Here is a 16,320-nt window from a genome sequence, read left to right on the forward strand (position 1 = left end):
CTAATGTTCCAAGGTTTACTGACCTATACCTTTGGAGGATACACCAAGTCATTCTAAACCTTTTTATTGTGGTCATTTAGAATAAATTACAAAAATGTGTAAAGTTTCTTATTAAGTGATCTGAAGGAATTATAACTATAGTTAAGATGTTTGAACCTATATATTTGTGGTTTGAGATTTCAGCTGACCTGTATAAATTTTGTTCACTGGAAAAGTGATAATTCAAAACAATGAACCTTTGGTGCTGCAGAGATTAAGGGACAATTCATTTAGCTACGAGGTTAAGTCGCAACCTCGTGCACTACTATAACAGGTTATCCTTGTAGGAAGCCACTCTCATTCTTGAACACACCCCATAGTGGTGCGAGCAAAAACAAGTGGGGTTGACCCGCAATGTGCACAGCCACTCCTTGGTCTTCATTGAATCTCCCCCCAAATGTTTTCAACTGTAAACTGAAATAAAAGAAACTTCGATATATTAAACATAAATCTTCATGCCATTGCCATTCTGCATTCTCTGTCATGTAAAATAAGCGTATGCATTGTCTGTACTTTTTGGCTATATGCTCTATTTATACTAAAATATTTAACATGCTTCTGCTTTATCAGCACAGTATTTTTATTTTCTTTGCTTAGCTTATGCCCTCTTATCTGTGCTTGTTTTATAACACAAGTTTAGCTGCAAGATTACTATTTTTTTTTATTCATAGCATTCCATTGGTATTGTGTGGGGTGATTCCACGTCAGTTCAGCCAGGTGTGTATGCCACCCATCTCAGATTTTTACGAAATTTTTTTAGTTAAGAGAGGATGGCAAAAAACAATTTCTGCCAAATACCTCCACTGTCTGACCATTAATTTCCAACATATCGATTTTTCAATCTTTGAAGCAATTTACTAACCGCGGCTTATTTATACCAGTGTATTTGAAGTATCACTAGTGTTTGTTAAGGAATCATCACAACTTTTGGACCTTCTTTTCCTCTTTACTTTATCTGCCTTACATTTCGAGTTACATCAAAAATGCAAGCTTTGGAACAAAATTAAAAACTTGGTTAAATCAACATTCGAACCTCAATTTTTTTTTTTAGGTGCTTAACAAAGGTATACATTACTACCACAAAAAAAAATTCAGAATAGTACTCTTTCATAGTGGAGAAATAAAAATAATGAAGTGCACATTCGATTACTGTCGTACCGCAAACATAATTTACACGAGAAACCATGCTGTTAAAAACCATACCGATTAGTAAATAATATAATAAATTGAAAATCAATATTTCAGAAATTAACGGTTAGTCGAGATATTTGGCAGAAAGTGTTTTTGACATTCTCTCTTAACTAAATTAATTTAGTGAAAATCTGAGATGGGTGGTGGATACTTCATTTTTTTTTTTTTGGGTGATCTGACCCTGTACCCATTTCACACAATCCCTGTTTTGTAATTAATGATTACTAATATTTTGGGCACCTACACTGTAGGGAATCACTGGTGTACTGGGATGGGTTTTTGTTTCATGTGCCACAAGAATTTACATGTCCTATAGGAATTTTTTTAAGATGTCCATTTTTGGCTGAAGATAAATTCTGAGTAATACTTTTTTGTTAATGTTTCCACCTAAATCATTCAAAGGAGTCCACCAGGGAGTGAGGATAACAAGATGCTTTTAGCTTCAATATTTTTTTTTACGAAAGTCTGATGCTGTTGGGCAGCTCCGCTGGATGTGTAACACCTTGCCTATCTGATCATATACCAAGAATGCAACATGTCTAGGTTAGATTTGTAGTTATACAGGATATCCTTTGATAGTTGGCCATCTGGAAATTATTATCCCAAGTCTTGTTTGATATGCAGGGACCTCAATCTCATTCCCAGGGTTGCCCTTAAGGTAGCCTAAAACAAGTTTTTATTTTTTTATTTCTGAAACTGAAGGTCCTATTGCCAAGGCAGATACAAGACAGCTTGTCAAAGGGTGGACAAAGTATACATTTAATGATTCATATGCGTAAAAGACCACACACCATATAAATCTGTCTAGTTTCTGCTAATATTTTCCTGAACCAGCTGATTATGATTAGACCAAATGTCCAGCAGATGAAGTTGACAGATCGGCAAAGGAATGTAGACATGCTTGGGATTAATGCAGGTCTATACTGATAAACTATTGAGATAAATGGGCAGATCTGACTGACTTATTGGCCTTTATATGCTGTCAGCATTTATATATGTGTCTAGTAATGCAGACGTTTTACCACAATTCTTTTTACACACGTTGGAACTGTTTTGGGCTTTTGCAGGAGAATAATTCAGTTGTATCATGACATTTAATCAAAAAAACTTAATATACTGGCTACAGTAAAAAAAATCTAATATACTTGTCAATTTAAATATCCCTGTCAACTTGTGTTAAGATTTTAGTCAATCAGGTCTTTTTTTTTGCCACTTTGGCGACATCTCTGTCCCTGATATAGCACTTAAACATCAGCAGTAGATTTCAAAACTGAATTAACAAGCCAAGTTGAGTTGTTAGACACGTCACACAGTGCTCCCGAGTACCCAGGTGTGGCCTGACGGGACGACAACTTGCAGGGCGATGCAAAACCAGTCACTGCTACTGCCACCAACTCGGTCTATAAAATATTTTTTAACATGTATTTTTTTTTTGAGTTTGAGGTGGCAGATTTGTCCTAAATTGACCAACCTAACATATAAATTCACATAAATTGCATCAGTTATAAACATTGAGACTACAATTTATTTTGCATCTTGTAAAAAGATAAATTGTTTATAATTCTTGCTCCCTTTGTGTTACTAACACGTGTTTGTGTGCGCTTTGCATGTGCTATATTTTTTTTTTGAAAGTACATTTTCTTGAGTTGCACATTTGTGGAAGGATCTCATAAATATGTATAACTTTAATATGTAACACCGTGTATAATATCTCATGAAATTCAAATGGTCTGCGCTAAAATCCCTATTTCTAGTAAACTGGGAGTTCCGCATGTCTACTTCATATATGTTTTTTCCCCCCTGCTGTTTTTAAGAAGAAAATAAATAAATTAAAGTATAGAAAATGTAGTAATATTATCCAAAATGAGAAACATAGTTATAATAGTCACTTGTTTTTTATTTAAGTTGTAATGTCTTGCCATCTCGCCTACATAATATTTGAGCATAGTCCTTGTATGCAATGTCATATGTCTCTGACTTTCCTAAAAACAGACAAACCTACTGAGGTACAGTAATAACGGGTGTATTCCTGAATCTCTATAACTAGGCATGCAAACCATAACAAGCTTACCGCAGGTTAATTGATCGTTAATTAATTCAATTAGCCCCACTTAATGGGGATTTCTTTTCGTGAGACCTGATAAGAAATCGCCAATTTCTATCTGGTGATAACAGCTAGTTAAGGCAAGAATCTGTGGACTTTTTTACGGATTCAGCGCCTGATTCAGAGCCGGACGCTATTTGCACTCGCTCGTTCAGAAAAAGGGGCCGGCTATTTAAATTGAGCGCTCGCTCTTTGCGTTCTGTTGACGCCTCTATGTCTGAGCGAGCGAACGAAACATGCGCTCGCTATTTTGTAAAGACGCCCCCTGGCCGCTCGCATCCTACGTCATCTCCGCTATTTATTAGATTAATCGAGTACATCGAAAGGCGTCTGAACTGCTCGCAGTGCTTGTGGTTGGATTTTCCTACCGCAATCATGCGAACAGTTCAGGCTAAGAAACAACCAAGTGACGTGGTCGATGACGCTGCTTTGTTAATTATGCACACCCTTAAAACGCCCGTTTGGACCTTTTGGCACGCCTGCGTTCGGATCTCCACTCCCCGTTTTCAAGCACCTTCCCCTGTTACCACCCACAAACGCCTCATCCTGTCACTCAAATTAGCAGGCACTTGCTATTTTGCGAGCGCTCGATTTCCGACCGCAATGACTGGTTGGCGCATGCGCATTACGACCCATACGCATGCGCAGTTGTGCGAACATCGCTCGGAGAGAACGAGCGGCCGCTTACGAGCGGCTCTGAATCAGGCCCTCAGTGTGTTAACGCCTGTTAACTCATTCATTTAAGGGGCATTAACACAGGTATCGGGTAAGAAAAAGGGAGCCAAATTGAATAGCCTCGGGTCTCTTTTTCTTTTTTTTAATTCTTTTCTTTTACTCCCGATTAATTTATCGGGGCTAATTGCATCTTTCTCCCCCCCCATAGTCCTCCTTTTTTATTTTTTTTTCATTTTCTAGTGAAAACTTTAAATCAAGTCTTAAAAACAAAAATACAAATATTTATCATCCGAGAAGAGAATTATGAAGTACAAAAAGAGCATGTTTTATTAGTTTATAAGAGCCCTTAACATCTTTTGGTCCATGTCTGTAATTAATGTTCCAATTGCTGGGCTTTTGCAAATGTATTTAGAGGGTAAAGTAAACCGCACTCTTGTTATACTCCATGTAAAACTTGTTCTCTATACTGCCTTACTTGATTATGAAGATCTGCCTTGGTCTTTAAGACTTGGAGCAAAAAGTCGGTATATAAAAAATAAATAAAAAATAAGCTGCTGATTCCAACTAGTTTACATTTTTAAAATTAGCAATTGTAATGTCCCAATTACTACCAAAAAATTACCACCCTTTTCTTTTAACCTAACCTGTGTTTCTACTTCAGGGTCCATAGGGTATCCACAGGATACCTTGGGATATAGGTGATGACGTCAGGCATCGGGCACCATAGAGTTAAGTTTTCAGCCTCCCAGGATGCACTAGGGTCCCCTTCCTATACCCCGCCCCCGAGCCAAGGCATCTCAGTTTCGTGTGGTGCCCGGCCAGAGTCGGATGCACCTGCTAGAGGGGGGCTTAGAAGAGCCCCTGAAGTTTTCTTCTTTGCAGCTGTGGCTGCACATCTGGAAGTACAGCATGGACTGTCAGTACTGACGTCCATGCTGTCTTCCCTACACCCCTGCTGGTACCAGAACGCCGGTACCGATCTGGGGATGCTGGTAAGCATCTGGGGTCACAGCTGGTGGTGACCCCAGATGTTCTGGGCCATGGCCGGATTTAAGGGGGATTACAGGTAAGCAGCAGGGGTCCCGCGGTGGGACCCTGCTGAACATGGCCCTAAGTTCTCAGGCAGGGGGCTCCCTGGGGACTGGCTGCAGCGTGAAGCCAGGTATTAACCTTCGCTTCCACTACCCCTCTGGCACAGCGGACCGCGGCAGAGCGGTAGCGCTGCGGCGTCCCAGGGGTTAAATGCATGCCAGGGGAGCGCGCCTTCCCTGTCTCACAGCCGGCGCCTCCCCCGCTGCACACAGCCCTCTCTGCACATGCCGACTGGCCCTGTGGCAGCGCTCCTCCCGCAGGCCAGCCTCCTCTATGCTCCTCGGTGGCCATCTTCAGAACGCATGGTGAACGCTGCTGGAAGCCTATGATCGGAGGCATCGTGGTCTGGGTCCCCCCGCATACCTCTCCTCCGCTGTGGTCAGGTCTGTATATGCAGCGCTGTGTCCTACCAGACTCTGTCTGTGTAGTTGAGTATCAGCGCTGATAGTACAGGAATTCGTTTTTCTGTGCATTGTATGTGACTGTGCTAGCGCTGCTGCCTGTACTTTTAATTTCTGTCAGCCTTATCACTGTCCCTGTTCTTTCTGCTAAAGCCCTTGCGGTGCGGTGCTTGCAGGGTGGTCTCTCGCTATACTAGCAAGTATTGGTGAGAGGGGTCACATACTTACCATCATGTCTGAGAGTGACTTTCCTCTCCAGCTTCAGTGTACTACATGTAAAGTACCTATAGCGGAGGGGGAGGGTAGCGCGGAGGGGCTATGCCGGCAGTGTTATTTATTGGCGCGGCCAATTACTGTCACAGCACCGGTGCAGGAGCCGCCCTGGGCTTGTTTCGCTAAGGCTCTTACAACCCTGGTGGGCCAGTTAGCTCCGCAGCCTGCGTTCTCACAGATGGGACTGTCCCAGCAATCAGTGGTGTCGTCACCCATGCAGGGTTTCCCGAGACAATTGATGGTACCCCACAGTCTCCCTATTTCCCCTCCCCAGGTCTCTCAGGAGCCTGCGTGGGTTAATTCCCTGACTAGTTCTGTCCAGCACTTGTCGGATGTGTTACAAGGGGAGTCTGTGTTACGGCCACATAAGCGGCCGGTGGCGTCTCTGTCTGCTCCTTATGAGGATGATGACGTGACGTCTGATGATGGGGAGATTCTGGATTTTTCTGATCAGGAATCTCTCCGTACTAAAGAAACGGACGCTAGGTCCAAGGTGTATAAATCCTGGACTTATTCGGGCAGTCCGCACAGCTTTGGTGATTGAGGACGAAGATCCTCCGGTGTCCAAATCTAAATATGCCTTTTTTAAGGATATTAAGGGTGACGCCACAGTGTTTCCTCTTTTGGGTCAATTGGTGGACCATTTAGAGGAGGCGTGGAAACAGCCTGGCAAACTGTACCAGCCGCAGAGGCGTTTGGCGGTGGCTTATCCGTTTGCGGATAATTATTTTTCTAAGTGGGAGTCGCCTCCACAGGTGGATTCTCATGTGACACGCCTAGTCCATAGTGCCACATTGCCCATGCCATCCATGTCTTCCCTAAAGGATGCTACGGACCGCAAGGTGGAGATCTGCCTAAAGTCCGTTTATTCCCTTGCGGGGGGGGCAACTAGGCCAGCTATGGCCATTTGTTGGGGTGCCAGAGCTATGGAGCGCTGGGCTGATACGTTGGAGGCGTCCTTCGATTCCGACTGTTCGGCTGAACAGACGGAGTTGATCGGCAATCTCCGGGATTCGGCCACTTATATCAACGAAGCAGCCTTGGATATTAGTACCCTGGCGTCTCGGATTTCTTCGGCAGGTGTAGCTGCTCGTCGCACCTTATGGTTGCGATCTTGGAAGGCGGACGCTGATTCCAAAAAGGGCTTGGAAGCGTTGCCTTTTAATGGAGAAGTTCTATTTGGTCCGGACCTGGACAAAATTGTAGCCACACTGGCGGCAACCAAATCTGCATGTCTCCCGTCTGCTGCAGTTCCTTCCGGTTCAGGTACGTCGTCCTGTCGGCCTTATAGGGCCCAGGGTAGGCCTAAAGCATAGTCCTTTCCCCGACAGGCTGGCCCCAAAAAATCGGCCAAGCCCCGGAGGCAGGCCTGGAGTACCAGAAGTCCGGCCCCTAAGCCAGATGACAAACCTGCGGCCTGACGGTCCGGGCCTCCCTTTGGGGGATCCCAAAGTGGGAGGCCGCCTGCTGCAGTTCGCCCGGTGTTGGTCGGTCACCACGACAGACACTTGGGTTCTCGAGGTGGTCTCCCACGGGTATGCCCTCTCCTTCCGGCACAGACCCCCGTCTCGATTCTTCACCACGGGTCTGCCAAAAGACCGGAACAAAGCCACGGAACTGCGGAAGGTCTTGCACACTATGCTCCAGGCTGGAGTTATAGTGCCTGTTCCATTCTCCCAGAATGGCCAGGGTTTCTATTCCAATCTCTTTTTGGTGCAGAAACCCAATGGGTCGTTTCGTCCGATACTCAACCTCAAAGCTCTCAACAAGTCTTTGCGGGTACCGAAGTTTCGGATGGAGACCCTACGGTCCATCATTCTGGGGCTGGAACCTGGGGACTACATGGTGTCATTGGACATACAGGACGCTTACCTGCATGTCCCTATTCTTTTACACCATCAGCAGTTCCTCAGGTTCGCAATCCGCAGCGACCACTTTCAGTTCCGGGCGTTACCTTTTGGCCTGGCGACAGCACCACGTGTTTTCACCACGGTGATGGCGGTCATGGCGGCTTCCCTGCGGCTGCAGGGAGTCCGCATGTTGCCGTTCTTGGACGACCTCCTCTTAGTGGCAGGATCTCCGGAGCTCCTTCTACGCCACTTGGACCTGACCATTGCGGTACTGCAACGGCACGGCTGGTTAATAAACTGGCAGAAGTCCACCCTGATCCCGTCTCAGCGGATTCTGCACCTCAGAGCATTATTGGACTCGGGACAGTAAAGGATCTTTGTGACGGGGAAAAGATCTCTGCCTTGCAGTTGAGGGTGCGCAGTTGTCTACAGAGCCGCCAGGTGTCTCTGCACTCGGCGATGAGGTTACTGGGCTCCATGGTGTCCGTATTCGACATGGTGGAATATGCCCAGTTTCACTCCAGTCCTCTGCAGCACCTGATCCTGTCCAAATGGAATGGACTGCCTCCGAGTCTAAAGTCCCAGACGATGGTGCTCACTCCGGAGGTTCGCCTGTCCCTAGCCTGGTGGTTGCAGACGACCCATCTCAACAAGGGTCGTCCGTTCTGGGTGGCGAATTGGGTCCTGTTAACAATGGACGCCAGTCTTCAGGGCTGGGGAGCAGTTTCGGGTCCACACTTGTTCCAGGGCAGGTGGACTCAGGCAGAAACAGAGCTTCCAATAAACATTCTGGGCTCTGCGCGGTGTTCATGCCCTTAGGCAGGCACATCGGGTTCTCCAAGGTCACCCAGTGCAGGTCCAGTCGGACAACGCTACCACCGTGGCCTACATAAATCGGCAAGGAGGAACCCGAAGTCGGGCGGCTCTCATAGAGGTGTCCCGAATCCTGGTATTGGCGGAGCGCAATCTCCCGGCCATATCAGCAGTCTTCATCCCGGGAGTTCTAAACTGGGAGGCGGACTTTCTCAGTCGCCAGGACATTCATCCGGAGGAATGGTCCCTGCACCCGGACGTTTTTCAACTGCTGGTTGACAGGTGGGGTCTTCCAGAGATCGGCCTCATGGCGTCCCGACACAACAACAAGTTGCCGGTGTACAGGTCTCGCACAAGAGACGAAGAGGCGTCTCTGGTGGATGCTCTGTCCGTCCAGTGGACGTTCCGGTTCGCTTATCTGTTTCCTCCGTTTTCCCTTCTTCCGCCGGTAATCCGGAAATTCAAACAGGAAAGAGGGACGCTCCTGTTGATAGCTCCCGCATGGCCCAGACGGCACTGGTTCTCAGACCTTCAGGATCTGTCCGTGGACAGTCCTCTGCGGTTGCCGCTACGACCGGACCTTCTGTCACAGGGTCCTTGTCTTCACCCGGACCTGACTCGGCTGTCTTTGACGGCGTGGCTGTTGAGACGGCCATGTTAAGGTCCAGGGGGTTTTCCAGCTCTGTAGTGCGAACCATGCTAAGAGCTCGGAAACCGTCTTCCGTGAGAATATACCATCGCGTGTGGCATACGTTCTTCCAGTGGTGTCGACCGAGAGGTTATGCACCTCGGGAGTTTCGTCTGTCTAGAGTGCTAGCCTTCCTACAAGCGGGACTAGACCATGGGCTTCGCCTTGCTTCTTTGAAGGTGCAGGTTTCTGCCCTGTCTGTCTGGTTTCATCGTAGGATTGCTACAATCCCTGATGTGCGCACCTTTATGCAAGGTGTTCTGCGAATTCAGCCGCCATTTGTTCCACCTGTGGCGCCTTGGGACTTGGCTGTGGTCCTGAGGGCTCTCCAGGGACCGCCATTTGAACCACTGGGCTCAGTGGATCTTAAATGGCTAACAGCTAAGACTGTTTTCCTTCTGGCCATAGCTTTGGCCAGACGTGTTTCTGATTTAGGGGCTCTCTCTTGTAGACCCCCTTTCTTGATTTTTCATGGGAACAGGGCAGTGCTGCACACTCGTCCTGAATTTCTTCCCAAAGTTGTTTCCCAGTTTCATGTTAACGAGGAAATAGTTGTACCGGCTTTTAACTCACCTGGCCTTTCAGTGGGTGAGGCCACTTTGGATGTTGTGCGGGCCTTAAGGACTTATGTTGACCGCACTTCTTCGTTTAGGAAGTCTGACGTCTTGTTTGTTCATGTTTGTTATGGCTTCCGTAAAAAGGGTTGGCCTGCTTCAAAGCAAACTTTGGCAGCCTGGATCCGTATGGCGATTTCAGAAGCTTATCTTCATGAAGGCCTGCCGGTTCCTCCTTCTGTAAAGGCTCATTCCACTAGGTCTGTGGGTCCTTCGTGGGCAGCTCGACGTGGTGCCTCTGCAGTCCAGATCTGCAAGGCGGCCACGTGGTCCTCTGTCCATACCTTTGTGAGGTATTACAGGTTTGACACCTTCGCCTCTCAGGATGCTTCCTTCAGGCGGCGGATTCTCCTTTCAGCACAGGAGCGTCCCCACCCTTAAAGGATACTGCTTTGGGACATCCCCAAGGTATCCTGTGGATACCCTATGGACCCTGAAGTAGAAAATATAAGATATGGTACGAACTTACCTTTGTTATCTCTATTTCTACGAAGTCCATAGGGTTCCACAGGACTCCCGCCCTGTCGCACCTGTGCTGCAGATGGGCTTTGCTCTGGTCACCGGTTTTTCCGTCTCCCTCTGGTGAGAATGTGATTCTTGTGTGTGTCCAGATCTTTTTTTCTCTCTCTTCCTTCTCCTCCTCCGGCCTCTGGCTTGGTACGTAACGGAGATGCCTTGGCTCGGGTGCGGGGTATAGGAGGGGGACCCTAGTGCATCCTGGGAGGCTGAAAACTTAACTCTATGGTGCCCGATGCCTGACGTCATCACCTACACCCCAAGGTATCCTGTGGAACCCTATGGACTTCGTAGAAATAGAGATAACAAAGGTAAGTTCTTACCATATCTCATATTATTATGTTAAATTGAAATCCCTCTGGCAGTACTTTGTCTGTTTTTGATCATCTTTTAGTTTTTTTTTTTTTTTTTTTCTTTTAGTTCATTTTTATTTCTCCCCTTTTCCTCTGTGTGCATAGCAAAGCTGCAAGCAGATATGCAAGGTCAGAACACGCAAATGGAGTTGTGTAGTGACAGTACTAACCTACCTTGCCGCAATGGACATCTGAAGCCAGGTGGGTTTAGCTTTACTAGTGACATGTTTTACTTGTAAATGTTTTAGGCATTATATCCTTTTCCGTCATATTTGAGCAGTAACAAAGCAGATAAACCTGTATCTTCTTGTTTATATTTTTTTACATTTTTTTTTATAGAAGAGTAAACAAGTGTCTAAATTAAATTAGAAACGTGGTATTCTGATTGAGGCTGAGTAATGTTAGAGTGCAAAGACTGTCAAGGATCCAGTACTTCCCACATTCCTGTCTTACCTGGCGATGGTAGCTCTCTGAAATACAAGCCAGACACTCCCACATAGCATTCATTCCCTCTCTACTTCAGTTCCCAGCCTACACTAAATGATTACTTTTGGTTAATACTGTTGATTTATATTGCACCACATTGCTGTCCAGTGCTAGACAGTGGAGAAAATAGGGCATCTATATGTGGGTAGCGGCACGGGATATGGGAGTAAGAAATGGTTATTTAAAAAAAAGGTTTGAGATGGAGGAGTGGCGGTTTTTCGGACTTTGCAGATGAAGCAAGTAATGTAAATTGGAGCATAAAGGATGTGGGTTGGCGTTGCATGGATTTGCTAAATGGTGCAGTGGATGTAGATCTGTGAGAGAAAGATTATTCTAGTTTTAGCATTTAGGACTGTTTTATGAGGACATAGGTGGGTGAGGGGTGTACTAGATAATAGAAGTGAATATTGGGGTACATTTACTAAGCTGTGGTTAGTCGCCGATGATTGATTGGCGGCTTTGATGGATGTAAAACACCAACTGTACAAAATGCTAAATAAGGATTGTTTAGAATTTATTACAGTTACTGTTTTACATCCATCAGCCAGTCGCTGACCATCGGCAGCTTTTCAAAATCCAACAGTTAGTAAAATCTACTTCTTTTGCTGTAAGTTGATCGTTGCTCACATTTGTGAGTGCAGTCTCCATGGAATATTGTTGGTGGAAACCTAATTTAAGAGAGTCCAGAAGGGGGAGATAGCAAAGAAAATGAGATAGTGAGTTGTACACATTTTATTCAAGGAGCTTGGAGACAAAGGTGAGAAGAGATATGCGGTAGAAAGTTGGAGAGCGAGACTGTAAAGAGATGGCTGCTGTATGCTGTTTTCCTATGCTCCGCATTGCTTCAGCACTTACGTAGGTAGGTCTCTTTGGTGTGCATTGGTTGACATTGGAGACTACATGTGGTTGCAAAAGCTTCAATGTCTAGGGCTATGTTTTAGAAAGAGGCAGCTAGAATATTTGCATATTCTCTAATTGCAGTGCCATGTGTGATCATGTAGCATGTTTCTGCATGCCATTTGTTATCGGATAATTGCCCTTTCTTTCCATTGTCTGCAAATGCACTGTCATCATTATTGCCAGTGTAGGCCTAAGCTATACGCAGATATTGCGCCAGTGCATGGTCAAGTACTACATGCTAATATTCTCCCTATAATAAAATCAGGTGTTCACCGTTTTCCTATGTGGCATTGATGGTTTTCCTATGTGGCTGATTGGTAGCTACCACAGTTTGCCCTGGTGTGGCTTATCTTCCCTGTGTATATATACAGACTTTGCCAGTGGTACATTCGAATTTTAATATTTATAATACCCTATACTTTATGTATTTACTCACACGAATATACACTATATACTGTTTTGCATTATATTACAGGTTGAGTCTCCCATATCCAAATATTCCAAAATACAGAATTATTTTGGAATGACTGCGATAATGAAACCTTTGATTTTTGATGGTTCAATGTACACAAACTTTGTCTAAGGCACAAATTATTAAAAATATTGTATAAAATAACCTTCAGGCTGTGTGTATAAGGTGTATATGAAACATAAATTTCATTTCTGTACACAAACTTTGTTTGAACCACAAAATTATTAAATATATTGTATACAATTACCTGCAGGCTGTGTGTATAAGGTGTATAGAACACATAAATGCATTCTGTGTGTGTATTTGGGTCATATTCTCAAGATATATCATTATGATATGCAATTTATTCCAAAATACGGAATATTTTGTTATCCAAAATACCCCTGGTCCCAAGCATTTTGAATATGGGAGACTCAACCTGTAACACAAATAAAGTTAAACACATATAAAAGCGTCCCTGCCACCTTCCAAAATTCTTGTACTTCTCCAGAAAAATCTTTAGGCTTCATTGTATGCATATAAGGCAGCATTTGCATTGTGCTCCAGAGTATGTTTTTATTGAAGCCCGAATCGATGTCTGCTGTGCTAGGCACATAATGAGCTGCTATATTCTGAGGATGCAGGTGGTGGCCCTGCCCCTAGAAAAGAACACCACATGCACTTCAGAGTAGTCCTGCTCCTGTGCCTTTGATGTGCAACAATCTTATGGCTCTTCTTTTGTGTGACATATTTGTTGTGATACATCTTGCATGCTACAAATTGCTCCCATATGTAATATAGAAGAATGATGGTAGCCTGCAGTTGCTTGTGGTAGATACATTTCTGAAGGGGGCGTAGTTACCATGTCGGCGCCTGAAGCCCAACAGCAGTTGGAATCTTGGGCACCAGAATACCAACCACCGGCATCCCAATGGTAGCGTTCCCGCTAGGCTGTTTTAGCGGGGCGCGACGCCCTGCCCTCCTTCTGGAGGGCAAAAAGCGCCCTGCCCTCACAGCCTGCGGGTGCCGTCCTCACCCGCGGGACGCAGTGTCCCGCGGGTGGAGAAACGTGCGGTGACCCGGTCACCGCCGGAGAATAGACGCCGGGCGCATCTATTCTCCCTTTCTGCAGCGCTTGGGGGCTGCCCGGAGTGTCCGTAAGTGCCAGGCACGCCCCCAAGTATGACGAAAAGGGGACGCGTCTTATAGACACGCCCCCTTTTCATGGCCATGCCTCCTTTTCGGGGGGGGGGGGTAGGTTTACGCTGTGCCGGGGGGGGAGGGTTAGTGTTATGCTGTGCAGGGGAAAGGTGGGTTAGGAGGAGGGTTAGGACATTTATCTAATTTGGTTGGGATTCTGTCAGGATACCGCTGTTTGTATTCTAACTACTGACATCCCGATCACCGGGATCCCATACCCAACCCCCTCAGAAGTAACATTGATCAAGAAAAATATGTATTTTTTTTTTCTTGCATTCTGTAATCTGTGAGGCAAAAGAACATGTTCTACAGTTGAACTAGGTGGAATTGTTGTCTTCTGTGGATATGGCTACATTTTAAAGGTAGTTTAATGTTTCTTGTGTGCAGCCTACCAGCAGTTCTCACTATTTAGTCCAATTTGTCCAAATATTTGACATCCAGCCCAAAAGTGTTGCTAAATGCAATATACCCTCATTACTACCCATTGCTATAGGATATTTTACTGCAGTGAATGAATAATCAGAAATAAACATGATTAAGTGAAAATGTCCCAGTAGTATGGTGTGGATAGTCCTACCTTATCTGCATTTAGATCTCACTATAAATACTCCCAGAGTCCTATTGTGTCTAAAAGAGACACTGATCGGGCATTATACAGTGAACAAATGGCCAGAGTGAAACTCTTCCATGATTCTTAAGGACCCCATACACGGGGCGATTTTTCACACTATATGGCCGTTTTCAACTGATCGTAACAACCAATTGTGTAAAAAATTAAATAAAATTTGTATTTTCTAGACTATTACAATGCCGTTTCGCGTCCCCGTGTATCTGCATCGTAGATCAGATGGGTTTGCAGAAGGATTTCGACTGATCAGTACGATGTGACACATCTTAATACATCGGATTGTATGGTCGTTTGTACAATCGTACCTTTTCTAAATACAAATCATACAGAATGTCAAGGGAAGAATTTTCAAGGTAGTTGTATGTGAGATTGGATCGGATACAAATTGCCCCGTGTATGGGCACCTTTACATAATTAATGCACTATTAATGCAACCCGGAAAATCTACTTTTAATCTTATCCTGAGACTTTTATACAGACTCTGCCTGCGTATTAACCTGCGACCAGAAGAAAGCAAACAAATATTACATTATTACATATGAGTGAAACTGGTACAGCTGACCAACATAAGTGGTCTTTTTTTTTATTTTGTTTTTTCCAAGCACTGCTGGCTTTCACCGTTTCACTGATGGACTAGCATGTATAATAAGGCTTAAAGTGAAAGTAGGGAGATGGGGGGGAAAAAAGAATTTGCTGCTATTCACGGAGAGCTCAGTGTTGTGATTATGACGGATATTGTCATAATCGCTGTGCATTTCCCCTACGTCCCCTGAGGAGCATTGTTACATTGTGTCATGAGTAGGGATGTGTCTGGCTCAGTGTAGGGGAAATGTATTTTAGGCAAGGTGCTTCAACTTAAGTAACAAACCCTTTATTCTTTAATATTCCTAATATTTCTAATGAGCAGCTGTAAGACTGCAGGGACAAATAATTTTGTGCGCACTTCACTGTTGAAAATGGTTTTAAAGTCTCTTCTGAACTGGAAACTTATGCAACATTTATACATGGGAAATTCATTTTCTGTACTGCTAGGACCCTAAAAAAAGGGGTCAAGGCCAAAGCTGAAATTTGCATAGATGAAACTAAGTCAAATATGGTGTTAGCTGACAATCCATTGTAGCTTTAATGTTTATTAGTTTTCTTTCCATATCCAATTGTTTAGCACATGTTTATAATTGGATTTGATATATGGCAAAAAGCTGAAGTTTTTAAGCAGAGGGCATATAGACTTTGCTGCTGTGCTATCTCTGGCCCTGTCCCAGTGTATGAGTCCACAAGTTGACATTGTATTTCTGAAGGATAAGCCTGTCATTTGCAGAATACCAGATAGTCTGCCCTCCTAAATTGGCAGAGGTTTGGACAAAAACAGAATAGAATCTGCATATTTATGGTAAATATGATTGACCGTACTCTTCAGCTTTTAAATAAGTTCTGTATGTGGAACAAGTACATTTAGGCTGTATGCATGTGGGCATCTTTTATGTACATATTTTCTTTTTCACCATGCAAGACTGTCTTCTTTTTTTTTTATTTTTTTTTTATGGAAAGTGTGTGTGTGTGTGTGGCACAAGAGGTTATCTGGTTTCTTCCAAAAAAGTAATTGTGTTCCGCGGTAAATCATACCGATTCCGTTCCTTCAGTTGGTCTTGCATACATGTTTTCAGGACTTTGTATGGATGTGTATATTTATGAAAATTGAAGTAATTATAGGAGATGATTGTGGAAGGTCAGTTTCAGCAGGTTTATTTTGTTTCACCTTCTCCCTTCCGACCTTACTTTGCTTCATAAAAGTTGTTCACTATTTATTTTTTTTATATTTATTTTTAATTTTGTTTTTCCCCTCAACTTATTGGGACTGTTTCTTCAAGATAGTTTCATATTTTGTCAATTGAATCTGTTTCTTCTCTGAAATGTTTCCTTCATCATTGCCTTCAGGAGTATCGCTCTACTACAATAAGTTGTTTTACACAGTTTATAAAGATAAGGAATTTGATTAAATATCCTACATCATGACATCCAAATAATTAAATAATTTATTTTTGGGAG

At 44.2% G+C, this 16,320-nt stretch overlaps 1 protein-coding gene across 2 annotated transcripts in view; it reads left to right on the forward strand.

Annotated features, from left to right (window-relative positions):
- The window catches only part of SPAST (spastin), an 81,363-nt gene that overhangs the window by 25,423 nt on the left and 39,620 nt on the right, over positions 1–16,320 (forward strand). The window contains exon 4 of one of the 2 annotated variants that reach the window (XM_088474365.1): positions 10,715–10,810. The exons of the other annotated variant lie outside the window; for it this stretch is intronic. Coding sequence (XP_088330491.1) covers positions 10,715–10,810 — 96 coding nt within the window. The remainder of the gene's footprint in view (positions 1–10,714; positions 10,811–16,320) is intronic. 2 annotated transcript variants of the gene reach the window in all.

Source organism: Taudactylus pleione, unplaced genomic scaffold (genome assembly GCF_031769625.1).
Source record: "Taudactylus pleione unplaced genomic scaffold, aTauple2 ptg000154l, whole genome shotgun sequence".
NCBI classification, from domain to species: Eukaryota; Metazoa; Chordata; class Amphibia; order Anura; family Myobatrachidae; genus Taudactylus; species Taudactylus pleione.